Source organism: Colias croceus, chromosome 15, assembly GCF_905220415.1.
Source record: "Colias croceus chromosome 15, ilColCroc2.1".
Classification (NCBI taxonomy): Eukaryota; Metazoa; Arthropoda; class Insecta; order Lepidoptera; family Pieridae; genus Colias; species Colias croceus.
The window spans coordinates 774,790-790,011 of NC_059551.1; the positions used below are offsets into that span (position 1 = coordinate 774,790).

At 34.2% G+C, this 15,222-nt stretch overlaps 1 protein-coding gene across 2 annotated transcripts; it reads left to right on the forward strand.

The window, feature by feature from the left end:
* The first annotated feature begins 2,157 nt into the window (after nt 1-2,157).
* LOC123697901 lies at nt 2,158-14,572 on the forward strand. Of its 2 annotated transcripts, none has more exons than XM_045644472.1 (9): nt 2,158-2,618; nt 5,168-5,363; nt 5,724-5,863; nt 6,385-6,591; nt 8,243-8,552; nt 9,088-9,194; nt 10,898-11,192; nt 11,511-11,901; nt 12,395-14,572. In XM_045644472.1, the coding sequence occupies exons 1-9, from the start codon at nt 2,438-2,440 to the stop codon at nt 12,461-12,463; spliced, it is 1,896 nt and encodes a 631-aa protein (XP_045500428.1). In that variant the 5' UTR covers nt 2,158-2,437; the 3' UTR covers nt 12,464-14,572. The 2 variants fall into 2 exon arrangements, with proteins under 2 accessions (XP_045500428.1, XP_045500429.1); XM_045644473.1 differs by having other exon boundaries at nt 5,724-5,857.
* The last annotated feature ends 650 nt before the right edge of the window (nt 14,573-15,222 follow it).

Here is a 15,222-nt window from a genome sequence, read left to right on the forward strand (position 1 = left end):
AATGCAATAATCTAAGGCAATAATACATCCTTAACATTTTAAATATGAATATATTGAAAATGATTCAACCTTTCAACATTGCTTGTATAATTTGGAGAAAAACATGTAGAATAATACAGGGTGTCCCAGAAGTCGACGTCAAGCTGAAATTTTCTGAAAGGTAATGCCACACCAGTTATCAGAAAAATTGAAAAAAAAAAATTAAGGCATGTATTTTTGAAGTTATGGATTTTTTTATTTTATTCCAGAAAATGTATACCATGTGACAGTTTTTTCATTCCTGTTGCTACAAATATTTACTTTTGGCCAATTTTTTTTCTCTTACGTCATTCCGAATAGTGCTTTATGTAACCTGTGATCCTAAACCCTGTGCCGATCACTCCAACTTGTAGGAAAATGTCATTTTATACCGTACCAAGATTTCAAAATTAATTTTTCGCACTACTTCAACTGATCGTCCTGAAAAAAAAATGTACTACTCCAGTTTGGCAAGTAGCTTTAAAAGTTAGCGCATTTAATAAGGATTCTTACCAGGTATAACACTTATTCCATTATATCTTAGATCGGCCATAAAAAATATTTTTGTTAAACAAAGTCTGGTTTTAACAATTTCTTTGAAATTACAAAAAACGATTCTAGTGTACCTAAAGCGTTCCTAATGACTACAGCATGGTTTAAATAAGATGGAGAGAGACATTCCATAAAGTGTGAGTGAGACAGATAGTGACGCTTATGTAAATAAGTGAACTAGAGTAAAATAAAGACAGTTTCTTTTTTATGATTAAATTTATTCCTTTTTTTAAAAAAATATGTTCAAATTTCCGTTCTTCAGTTGCAATACAAGCTCGACATCGCTTTAAAAAAGATCGTGAAATCAGGCGGCCAAATCTTCCATTATTTACAAATTCTACTGCTTCCGCTATTCTCTGTCTAAGCTCTTCTACAGTTTCAATTGACTTGGAATAGACTTTTTCCTTTACTGCTCCCCAGGAAAAAAATCTAGAAGATTTAAATCGGGTTAAATCGGGCCTGCCACGAGATTGTACCAGCCCACCCTATCCGTCTGTCTGGATATTCCTCATTAAGGTGTTCTCGAACTAAGTGGCTGTAATGCTTATCTGTCTCGTTCACTTATTTGCGTCCGTATGTCATAAGTGTCACTATCTGTCTCACTCACACTTTATGGAATGTCTCTCTCCATCTTATTTAAACCATGCTGTGGTTATTAGGAACGCTTTTGGTACACTAGAATCGTTTTTTGTAATTTCAAAGAAATTGTTAAAAACAGACTTTGTTTAACAAAAATATTTTTTATGGCTGATCTAAGATATAATGGAATAAGTGTTATACCTTGTTAGAATCCTTATTAAATGCGCTAACTTTTAAAGCTACTTGCCAAACTGGAGTAGTACTTTTTTTTTCAGGACGATCAGTTGAAGTAGTGCGAAAAATTAATTTTGAAATCTTGGTACGGTATAAAATGACATTTTCCTACAAGTTGGAGTGATCGGCACAGGGTTTAGGATCACAGGTTACATATAGCACTATTCGAGATGACGTAAGAGAAAAAAAATTGGCAAAAAGTAAATATTTGTAGCAACAGGAATGAAAAAACTGTCACATGGTATACATTTTCTGGAATAAAATAAAAAAATCCATAACTTCAAAAATACATGACTTAAATTTTTTTTTCAATTTTTCTGATAACTGGTGTGGCATTACCTTTCAGAAAATTTCAGCTTGACGTCGACTTCTGGGACACCCTGTATAATTTACTTATATATAATTTCGATTTTTTTAAGTATTTTAACTGTTATAAGTAGATTCAAAAGTTAGGTACTTCACTTCTTAAAATGCAAATATAGTGCATACATTTCATATCATGCAGTCAGTATTGAAAAATGTTTATAAATTGAAAACTTTTTAAATGTGCATTAATTTTTCTTTGCTTTGCTTGTATAACTTCTTCAAAACTGAGAGAAACAGAAATACTGCTTAACGTTTACCCCTTATGTCTGATATTCAATAATACATTAAAAATCTATTAAATTGATATGAAAAATAAGTTTGTTAAAATCACAGGTTTATATTTTCCCACTCAGGTTCATAGACAATCTTGGACGTGGAATTTGTTTTTCTACATCAATCAAATTTTTATATTCTGTGGCTGGTAAAAATATTTCCTTCATTCAATCGTTGTGTGTAATATTATTTTTGTTGCTAAATAGTCTCAGTTTCTTTAAATTTTTATTTGTTCTGCTTACTTTTCTTCTTCCAAACATTCAATTAAACATATAACGAAATAATTCAAGATTTGAAAACGATTAAGTTTTATTCGTCATCAAGTGTGTAACCATTTTATCACAATCAAAGTGCTATAAAAATTCTTTGAAGTGCAATGTGGCGTAGGTAGTTAATTGTTTGTACCGCGTGTGAAATGTCACAACATGGATACCCTGAAAGACTATCGAATACATCGAAGGGCTTCCAGGAAGATGTGTCCAGCCAACAGACCATGGAAGTCTTGGTGGAAACCCTCACTGGGACAGCGTTCGAAATCACTGTCTCACCTTCCGACACTATTTTCGATATAAAGTCGAAAATATATAGAGTAGAAGGTGAGTATTGGGTTTTTCATGTGATTACACAATATATTGTTTCTTGTTATCACGCGTCATCTCGACAAAGAATGTCGTGGCTTTTGTACTGCGTAAATCATACAAATTTATTGCGTCTAGCTTGAACACTTGTTGATATGAACTAAATTATTTCCCTGTTATTTAAGGTCAGTATATCAGTAGATATCCTCAAAATAGTCCAATAAAATTGTCAGACTTTGAACTTTTAAATATGGTAAACAAAAGAATTTGTTGTAATGAATTAATTGTATTCTAATACATGTAGCATGATAAGAACTTATTAAAAATTATTTTAATCTAAAAACAATGACTAATAGGTACATTTCATAACATAAGTTTGATATGTGTTTTCTAATCATGCTTGTTACAGTCTGTAGAACATAAAGTTGTTATGATTATAGCTATTGGAGATTCCTACAAGGATATACAAGAAAACAGTTTCTTCATTGTTAATAAAGTAAAGAAAGAAATACTTATAATGGGTGCAAATAACTTTCTCAAATATAACTTAAGTCTTAACATTAGTCCAATTTACTATTATCTATATGTTATTCAGTAAAAACTAATAAGTATCCAGTTATCACACTCATAGTTTAGGTGAGATTGTTTCTAATATTTCATGGAATTTAGCCACAATTACAAACTACCTTTACTATTATGTTCATTAACTTTTTAAGATAATTAAAATAATTATTCTAAATAATCACAGATAATAAAGAGAAAAGATTTGATTGTATGTTTTGAATGTTGTTATGCATAATACTCAGAAACAATAACAAAAGGTCCTTGAATCTACATTTTTGGTTAATTACTTTTGCAACTTCCTTCTTCCTTAGTGACATAATATTTATTTTTGCAAAAAGTTAATGTAATTCATAAAATTTGCATAATTTCCTTCTCTTCATGTGCAATCATAATTGCTAGCATTTAATTATAAATAGGAAATATTCATAGACCTTTAATTTCAATTATACCAGCATCAATACTAAAATATTCTGTACATAATTAAATATGTAGGAAACACACAAATAACACAGAATAGTTTTCTTTTATTAAAAAAATCTACAAAAAGTCTAGGATGATTCATAGGATAATAATAATTAATTTATAAGCCAAATGGTAGCTTGGTTAACCAACCAAGCCTATGATTTGAACAAAAACCCTTTTGAAGAAGCCCCTGCTGTTGACTAGCCACAATCATTGTTCCTATCAAAGTGTATCACTAGCTAAAATATTGACTGTTCTGAATGCACAGTTTGATAATACCCTGATTTATGTCTCAAATAATGAAATTTCATCACATGTTCTCTCAAAGACTGTACTCAATGAACATACTAGTTTTTGTTTAATTGTTCTTCTATATCTATAAATTAATTTTTATGTACATCTTGACTTTAATCAGAAATTATAAAATTTGCATAGAAACAGAAAATACATGGTTTTCTTTATAATTCAATGTCAGGAGCGGTGAAAGTGATGATTTCATCTGGCCTTCCTCCAAATTCAGTGAATCATCATGTGACATATAGTGCATATGATAGTGTTTAGCTAGTGACCACCTGCCATGTACTATACTAATACAAGTCTGTGGCTTCACTTGTGTTTTATAGAGATAATATAGTTTATCTAAAATCGTACCTAGGATAACTCACTTCTAAAAAAGGAAAGCACCTTTTTTGAAATGATAATTTCAATACAATAACAATAATACAATACAAAAAGATTTATTTCAACCAAAACAGAACATACACAATATTAAATCAAATAATACAATAAAGAAAATAACTATAATAGAACATGATATACAACAAGTTTTTAAACTACAAGAACAACAAGTGTGTGTGTGTATGCGTATTGGCTGCAAATTGGCCCTGGCTCAGCATATTGTTGTAGCAGCATGCTGCACAACGCTGATAATTCTGCCAGATACCCAGAAGAATAGTTTGCGCCTCCAATCAAGTATAAATAAATATAATAAAATAGATAGAATAATTAATTATGAATAGATACTTAGTAGGGATAAATTACTGTATAATAATAATAAGAAACAAACAAAAAAAAAAAAATCATTAATATGTATTTGGTCAAATGTAGGTAAGTCTGTATGAATATTGAATATGTATGTATGTGTTATATATAATAATTGGTGTAAGATTAATGATTTAGGATACGTACATATTTCAGTCACTAAAAACATTTAAAAAAATAATGATTGCAATGAAAGATGTTGTATTTATTATCATTTTGCTATTGCAGCAAATAGCAATAACAATGTTATAGCTCAATTAATTTTAAGCTTCATAAAAACTTCTTATCTGCATTTTAATATGTAAAGCTTTTCCAACCTACATTTATATCCCATTCTACATTGTTTCCTTATTATTTTCATGAAAGAGTTACATATATCTATTATTAACTCAGGCCCCGGAACCACAGACACAATAGAAAATCTATTGTGTCTGGGACCGATTGGGCCGCTTGGGGCTCAATGGGTTAGATATTCATACTTTTGTGATTTTACGATCCAGGTATCCCAGTAGCGCAACAGCACCTAGTGTACAACCTCCGCGAGCTGGAAGACGCGCGTTCCCTCCGCGAGCAGTCCGTGTGCGATGGGGCGAAGCTCCGCCTGGTGCTCGGGCTGCGTGGTGGGCCGGTGGCCACGCGACGCCTGCCGCCGCCCGAGCCCTGGCATGATATTGAGCGGCTGCTTGCTTCTAAAAGGTAGTTTTTTTATTACTGATATTAAAAATATTTTTTTTGACGTTTGACGTCATCACAATACAGCAGGGGCACCAACCTTCTGTTGATAATTTAAGTAAAAACTGATTTTATCAAGTCACATCTAGGTTACATTCTGTTTTATTTTTTCCGGTTTTAATATGTTGTTTATTTACTAATTGTTGTTCACATGACTGTTATTACTAATAAGATATGAATAAACTGCCTTTTTTAGAGAGTTTTTCTATTTTTAGCATCTCTTAAACAATGGAAGTGAGATTTTCTATGATTGCTAGATGTGAAATGTTACATAAAGTGTTTGTAATTTGATTTTTAGCTACTAATTAACATGTAATTCCGTAGCGGCGAATGCGAGAGCAGCTCAGGCAGCGGGTGCAAGGTGACGGTGGTTGTGTTCCGCGAGGGGGAGCGCGTGAACATGCTGCGCGTACGGGAGAACAAGGACGGCACATACTCGCCCATCGATAGCAATAAGTGTGAGTGTGAGTTGGGTTCAGGTGATGGTTGTGGTGTTATACCAATCCCAATTAAGGCAAAATAATAGGTAAAATGCACCAAAGTTCAGTATTTTTAGAAATTTCATACTTGACCACGTGAGTTTCGGTTTCGGCCTGGAAACCAGTTTCGGTCGGACACTATACCAATGTTGGTATACCGTATAGTTGTTACGGTCCAATACAAAACACGCTTGATGAGCGAAAAAATTGCTCACAACGCGTTGTGATCGCAGTTGAAAAGCCATAAAGCGCAGTGCGTGTTGTGGTTCTACTACAAGAGCTCACGACGCGTTGTATGTTGTGATATTTACAGAAAGACCTTGGCGAAATTTGTAGTGTGGATAACATGGCTACATGCTATTCCTCTTGCCGCGTTGTAGCACTACAATGAAGAGAAGCTATGCTAATTTTCAAATACAAGATGTCTGCCATTGTTGGGATGAAATTATTATTTTTTTTATTTTTTATTTAAAACGACTTTTTTTTATCTGTTCTTTTCTTCACAGACTCATCGTCCCTCAGTCACCTAGTGGAGTGCGACACGGACGAGTGTGTCATCGGAGCCTCCAGAGCCCCGGGGCCGAGCACCAGCGGAGCCCCCGGAGCCCCTGGAGCACCCGGAGCCACTGGGGGGCAGGAGAACGCGGTCACAATGGCGAAGATGATGCAGCTGAGGCAGAGGATGCACTCACTCACCACTAGGACGCCTGTTGGTTAGTGTTTGACGATATTTATATGTGTTACTAGCTGTCCGCCCGGCTTCGCCTGTGGTTTCACCGTTAAAATAAAGTTCTCTTCTGCGTTCTAATAAAAAGTCTTTATTTGCATAATAATTACAAAGATAACAAAATTACATCAAAATATAACATGAGCCATAAAAGGCATGCAAATGACACCAGCTCGGCATCAGGAATAAATCAAGAAAAAAGAACCGTGTAACCCCAAATTTAACGCGAGCAAAGCCGCAGGCAAAAGCTAGTTGTTCTACAGTTTTTATGGCTACAACTAGTACAAAAACTACAAAATGAGTAAATATTATATACATATTATAATATTTACATAATAATTAATAATACAGGAAATGTGAAAGTTTGTCAGGTTTACAAGGTGAAACCGCTAAATCGATTTTTATTGGCATATAGATAGTTAAAGATTCAAGGTCATATATTTGTTATTTTTATTTTCAAAAAATTTCCCTTAAATAAAATTTGTAAACAACATTCTATTCAATATATTATACTTAAGGGCCCTTAGTAGGTGAAAACGGCAAAATGGACTGTTATCTATGAGCTATAATTGAAAATATTGAAGTATTTTCGCACTGAAATTTCTAATATGTATTACAGAACGTATGTGTGATTGGATGACTGTTTCCAAAACACGATTGGAAAAATTTTGCTTGATAAAAAAAAATTCCTGAAGTTACCTCTAAACATATAAATGCTCATTTCAACCGTATTTTACGATAATAATTCGTATAAAATCACAAATACATAGGTATTTACCTTCTCGATTTGGTGACTGTTTTAGATTTACCCTTACCTCAGGCCCGAATAGCTGAATTTTCGCTGACCGCCTAAGCCCCCTTAAGGCTGGTTGCAGAGCTAGACCGACCAACAGTGTGTACGTCAGTCGCGCTTGTCATATGTATGGAAATTCATAAAACCGTTCATAGCTAGACCGACCATACGCACGCGTATTGTCATGCGCATTAGTGTTAAGTCATACAATTGTTGATGCGTATCGTCCGGACCGACGGTACGCACTGACGGTCGGTCAAGCTCTGAAACCAGCCTAAGTCTTATGAAGTTTTCCAATTGTTTATTCATTATTTTTTTATATATCATCAGCATGTCAAAATATTCAAGCGTTGGATAAGAATATTGCCCACATGTTTTGCATGACTTGATTTTAATTTGATATAATTAACATACCTTACTTTTACTAGACATTGTGAATGGTTCTCTTTAGTAACACTTAATTGTTTTAAAGACCCTTCTTTAACATTCAAAGGTAGCTTGTTTTTATATAATACTAGCTTTCCGCCCGCGGCTTCGTCTGCTTTATCAAAAACCTAATAAGTTATATATTAAAATCTTCCTCTTGAATCACTCCATCTATTAAAAACCGCATCAATATATGTTGCGTAGTTTTAAAGATTTAAGCATACATAGGGAAAGAGATACTGACTTCATTTTCTATGACATTATGATCTCAAAATATTTTTGATAAAATACTTCATGTTACTTTTATAATTTACAATCAGAAGATAACATGTAATATGTATGTAATGTACATGGTATTTTGACACAGAAAGATTTTTTATTGAAAAATTATGTACAATTTTAATGATTTTTTTTGCAGGCAAACGAGATATACAAAAGACTAGAAGCGAAGAAATTTTATCCGTCCCTAGTTTACTAGACGATACCGAGTACCGCGCGTTCAGCCCGGCCGAGGACTCGTACCCCTATTCTCACGGACTCGAGTACTCACGAGGTTTAGAGTACTCACGAGGCCTCGAGTACTCACGAGGCCTTGAGTACTCCCGAGGCCTCGAGTACTCGCGAGGCCTCGAGTGCGCGAGAGGGTTGGAGTGCTCGTTGGGAGAGAGATACGCTTTGCTCCCGCCCAGTGCGGGTTCGGAGCCCGATTTGCCTGATGCGGATGACAGGTGTGTTTAATAATGTTTATTCAAACTCAGACATTTTGACCAGTCCATCTAACAATTAACAGCGTATTATAATGAGTTTGATGTATTTTAATACCAAATGTTGCATAGTTTACAAAAATAATATTTTAGTGTAGATTTTCTAGCATTATGTAATTATAGCTCTAAGTACATTTAAACAAGTACAGTTATAAAATTTAAATTAGATTGGATAATTTACTATGTGTATGTTTGTATTTACCATGAATACGAGTTTAAAAGTGACCATTACAGCTAGCGCGCAAGAGCAACTTTTGTTTTCACAATCATTTAGTCTCTCCCATCAACTGTATGGGCTAGTAAGAATGTGCGCGCACGTAGCGACGCAACTCCCCATACAGTTGATGGGAGAGACAAAATATGTAGTTGCGGAGACAAAATTTGCTCTTGCGCGCTAGCTCTTAATCATTGCACCATGTGATTTATTATTATTATTGAGTGTACATTATAATCCAAGTTTCATAATGGAAATAAACACACAATTATAATGATTGTACAGGCTGAAGCTATCGGACGCGCTGTCGGGCCCGATACTGGTGAAGCGCAACAGCGGCGCGGGCGAGCCGCCCGAGCGCGACACGCACCTCGCCTTGCGCGCTGACGCGGGTGAGTGCACAGCTTTATCCTACTCATATTATAAATGCGAAAGTTTGTATGGATGTATGGATGTTTGTTACTCTTTCACGTAAAAACTACTGAACCGATTACAATGAAATTTAGCACACATATAGAGGGTAACTTGGATTATAACACATAGGATATTTTTTATCCCTGAAATCCCACGGGAACGGGAACTATGCGGGTTTTTCTTTGCAAACGCGGGCGAAGCCGCGGGCGGAAATCTAGTTTGTATTAATCCTACTATAATATTATAAACTAGCTTCCGCCCGCGACTCCGTCCGCGCGGAAAAATTAAGATTTTTTTCTACGTATTTTTCTGGGATAAAAAGTATCCTATTTTATGCCCAGGATAATAAGGTATAATTATACCAAGTTTCATCGAAATCGAACCGTTAGTTTTCACGTGATGTCTTCACATACAGACAGACAGACAAAAATTTTTATATTCACATATTTGGGTTTGGCATCAATCCAGTAACACCCCCTGCTATTTATTTTTTCAATATTTTCAATGTACAGAATTGAATCTTCTACAGATTTATTATATGTATAGATGCCAAAGTTTGTGAGGATGAATGTGTATTTGTATGTTTGTTACTCTTTCACGCAAATACTACTGAACCGATTAAATGGGGACTTAAATTGACACATAGGATAGATTTTATGGGCCGGAAATCCCACGGGAACTATAATAAATACTTAAAACTATAATAATTAAAATCTTTATTTAGGAGTAACAAGAATCCATTACATTTCAACACAATACACAAAAATATAAGATTGATATGCCACTAAAATCATTGTATTCATTTTCAATAACATTACTGGTAAAATAGCTTAGTTAGAGTTTGTTGTGTGTGTTTTGAATATTGTCGTCGGTGGCCGGCTTTATATTTAAAACCTTTATTGGTTTTAACAGTTTGTAGAAATATTTAACTGAATACTATGGCATTTGACTAAAACACGAGATTGTCTATATTTTATACTATGTTTGAATAAAGGGCATTGAAACTTTCTGGTATATCAAACCCGCCGCCATTTTGATTTTTTTTCAAAATCGCGGCGCACGATTAAAGTGGTATGTATGGATAGAGGATACATAGACAAACAAAAAATGTCTAATAACATAGTACCCTAAAGCGTCACATTACCGAGATATTTGGAGGTAAATAACGGTTTATTGGAAGAAAGTAGATAGATTCATTACATAAAAACATACATACATTACATAAAAATGTAAGTAATGTAATGAATACCTACTTTCTTCCTGTAATAATAATAATCTACCTGGGAGTGATTATTTGGAGATAATATTATGCATATAGACACGTATTATGTCTATTTTTAGTGTTTGTCGTACTCATAAGTGAATATTTACCTCCAAATATCTCGGTAATGTGACGCTTTAGGGTACTATGTTATGAGACATTTTTTGTTCGTCTATGTGTCCTCTATCCATACATACCACTTTAATCGTGCACCGCGATTTTGAAAAAAAATCAAAATGGTCGATATGCCAGCGTCCATACAAAAAGTTTCAAACCCCTTTAAACATTCACATAATGTTGTTATTTATGTATTTGATTTATTTTGAGTTGTGTTGTATATGCTTCATTTTTAGGTGCAAGTTTCATCAATTCTAATAAATTTCAAAGACTTCTACTTATCAACATAATTTAACATTCCAGGTCCGCTAGTAGTTGGCGAGAGTGGCTGGCGAGGCCGAGGCTTTGGCTCTAGTTCCCAACTGGCCGGTGGAAGTCTTGCTGGCTCATTAGCCGGAGGACTGACTGGCTCGTTAGCTGGAGGACTGACTGGCTCACTGGCCGGTGGACTGGCCGGTAGTCTGGCCCCAGGGGCTGTGGGTTCGTCGTCAGCGTTGCACGTGCGGAGCGCCCGCCACGCGGCCAGGGCTTCGCCCCCGCTGTCTGATGCGCTCTTCTCTTCGTCCACGTCGGATTTGGAGCATTTGAAGAGAAATAGGTGGGTAGGATCAAGTGAAAGTGATTTTTTTTTAAGATGACGACTAGTACTTTGTATAATTTCTTCTTATTTTTTATAGTTACATTTTTTTATAGCATGTTCATTATTTAAAGTTAAATAGAAGTAAATCATATTAGAAAATGTATTTGTAACTGGTAATTAGGTAAAACACAAAACATACATTGATTTTTATTAAATTCAACTAGTTTGATCAGCCTTTAAATATAAAATAAACTGCCTGCTTTTTCGGTTGTTTGAACTGCGTGATTTCCATAACGTCATAACACATATTTCTATCAAAAAAATCACAAATTCCAGAATCCTGCCAGCCCTAAGCCGACACCGTAACCGCGAACACTTACACCTGAGCGACGAGCGCCTGGATACCGACCAACCCCCAACTATCCAACCCCCACAACCCACACAGCCCTCACAACCCCCACGGAACAAGGAAGTCGGCAGCGAGCGACGACAGCGGCGCATAGACAAGATCACGGAACTGGAACAGAAGGAACAGAGAGAACAGCGTGAACAGAAAGAACAGAAGGAACAGCGGGAACAGAAGGAGGAGAAGAAGAAGATAAAGATTCGGTGCGCGTTCTGCAAGAAGCGGTTGAGTATAGCGACGGTGCACACGTGTAGGTGTGGAGTCGAATTTTGTGCGCCGCATAGATATGCAGAGGTGCACGGGTGTGCGTATGATTATAAGGTGGGTTGAGTTTTTTATTGTAATTAAGCTGAAATAATAATAAAAAAAACTTGCTTTGGTTATAATATTATTTCTCTTGAAGAACAGGACTTGACATTTCAATTGAGGTAATGTCATCCTCATCATCATTTTTAAATCATGATGACATCAGCCTGACTTTAATATTAAATTTAAATTCTTAACTTTGATTAATTGATTATCATGATTCCTTTGATTTAACAACAGTTGCAGTAACGTCACAAATAGACGCAGGATCGATACTTTTCATCATTTTTGATTCAAATATTAATTTTGTATAATTTAGCATTTGGAAGAAACACACAATTCACTAGTTGCACTTTTATTGGTTTTTGAATGTGATTATTTCAAAAAACACGACCAGTTACGTAGCAGCATCGTGAAGTATAATTTATTATTCAAATTCATTTATTTCCTTTATTTTATTATTGTATCTAATTTATTTTATTAATAAATAAAACATATATAATTCCAGGCGGGAGCCCACCTGTACCTGCAGCGCGCGAACCCGCTCGTAAGCGCGCCGAAGCTGCCCAAGATATGAGTGATAATAAAGTGTGCAGTGCGGTTGTGTAGTGATAGTGTTAGTGATAGTGCAGACCCACTCAGTGTAAAACCACCGCTGTGAGGTGGTTACGTCCTTCAAATTTCTTTTCAAGTGCCTGTCGAGATGAGTTTTGGAACGAAATGTATGTATCTTTTGACTAATTTAATGATTGATTTAATTGTATCAAAATTTTTTTTTGTGTTTGGAATTTTAAGATTTTTTTTACACTTTCCCCCTTCAAAACCAGTGTACAACCGCACTCGTATGTATGGACGGATATGTCATAACGTGAAGTGTCTTATTGCTAACGGTTACTAACTATACATATATCCATTGTTTGTTTATATTAGCTGTAACGTCACTGGGGAGTTTTTCCGACTACATGTATACACTGTTGCCTAATGATAAGGTTGACTCGGAATTGTTCAATTCACCAATTGATTTTGATTTGGGTATTTTAAACCAATTTTTGAGTGAAATAAACGATGTTTAAATATTGATGTAGCATGCTTGCCGTTAATGACATGTTAGTGACTGCTGTTTAAACATTGGTTATTTTGTTGACGAATGTTGTAAAATATCACGTGGTTTTATCCATATCTCTAATTTGTTGGTGAAGTGTAGCTATGTTACTATGATCCAAATATGCTGTAACCACACTTAAAACATGTTAACTAAAGAACTCAGTGTTTGAAGATTTATAAGCCCAGTTATAATTTGTTTAATATTAAAGTTTATTAAAAATATCCTAAAACAAATAAAGATTAATGACAAAACATGTTTCAGTGCGGGTTGCAATGTGTTTGTACGTTTGGAGACTATAATAAGCCCTGCTTGCAAATAATTATATTCTATATTGTACAATAATTTTCAGAATTATAAATACTTTGAAAAACTCCTGCGCGACCCGGGGCGTATCCCCATTTTTCGTATTCTTAGTTGCTTGTACTAATTGGTGGGAAAGGAAAAAGTGGGGGGGAGACACTCGCTCGATTTTATTTGTAAAATTACAGCGAGGCGGGGCACCTAATGAATGTGATATATAACTAAATTAAGTTTAAAATGTTATATAATGCCATTTGTGTGTTTGTTTTCGTAATTAAATATAATTAATGAAAAAAAAAATTATCAAAAAAATATATAAATATTAATAAATATAAATAAATACTCCGGTTATGACCTTAGTTGAGGTGCTTTGTGCTAGTTTGTACGGTTTCTATATTTTTCCGTTGTATATTGTAATGCATAGATTAATGCTTTATTTTCTGTGGTCGGTGTGATTATGTACAATGTGCGCGAGACGCGACGCGACGAAGAGTTTTGTTGTCGTCGCTCGCGTGTCGCCGGCCTAATATTCACTCTGATGTTGATTTGGAATACCTCGTGGGTATTTCTGTAGAAGTTTTGATACTTCTGTTATAAAATTGTCTATTATTCAACATTGTATGTCGTCTACATCGAGTATTGTGCTCTAAGTGGTGTTAATTTAATATTGTAGCAACGATTTTGTACAGTTTTTTGACCAAAATATAAAGAATTTTCGAATTAAATCACAATTCTGTGCAATTTTTATTTTGCTTTTTTGTTGTTAATGTTTGAAATAGTTTGCATTAGTTCAATTTTTATCGTTAATTTTGTCTGATTGAAATACAATTAAATAGTTCTGTAGCAATATGTGTATGGCAAAGAATTAAAACCTATTAACTTAGGAAACTTATATTTGAGGCTAACATAGTAATGACCACTAAAACTCTTCAAGATTTTTTAATTTCTTTTGGTGCACAAAAATATGAGCAGTCAAAAAACGTTTTAAATTTGTACTATAATATTTAAAATATATCTAGTATTATATATAATGTCCTCATACTCGCAGGTTACATTGCTGCTGGCAGTAATTTATTATATTTATGTAATTATTGTGATTATAAAAATATCTAAAATTATAATATGTATTATATGAAAAAACAATTGTTACTAGCACTTACCATTTAGAGCAAATAAACCACGTTTTCGTACTAGACTGTATATTTAAGTTTATAGAATCATTTTATTTGGGAGAATAATTTTGGCTGATTTTGAAATAAAATATTTATAATGCGAAAGCGATATCTGTATTTCATTTTACCTTTAAGTACATTTTATTCAAACTCAAACTCAAACTCAAACATTCATTTATTCAATTAGACTACTATTTAGTAGCACTTTCGAATCGTCATTACATAATTATTTTAACATTTACCACCGATTCGGAAAGCAGTGATCTATGGAGAAGAATCGGCAAGAAACTCCATAGTTGCTCTTTTAAAATCATGTAAATATTACAATATATGAAACTTATATCTAACTACATAATATATCATAATATGCCAATGAACTGTCTTGTGGTTTTACGCGACAACCCTCCATGGGTTTTTATCGTCCATATATTCCTGAATATTGTAGTACGCTCTCTGAACTAATACATTTTTTATATAAGTTTTAAATTTAGAACTACTAAACTCTTTAATATTGTGAGGAATTCTATTGTAAAAGCGTATACCTTGACCCATAAATGAATTTTTAACTTTAGCTAATCGGAAAAATGGCATTTCAATTCTATTCCTGTTCCTTGTGCCATAATCGTGTCTATCTCCTACTCTTGTGTGTAAGTCGGAGCTTTTGTGTACATGCAAAATATTATTAAATATATACTGTGATGGTACAGTAAGGATACCAGTATTCTTAAAATGATCTCTTAGTGAATCCCGAGCACGTAA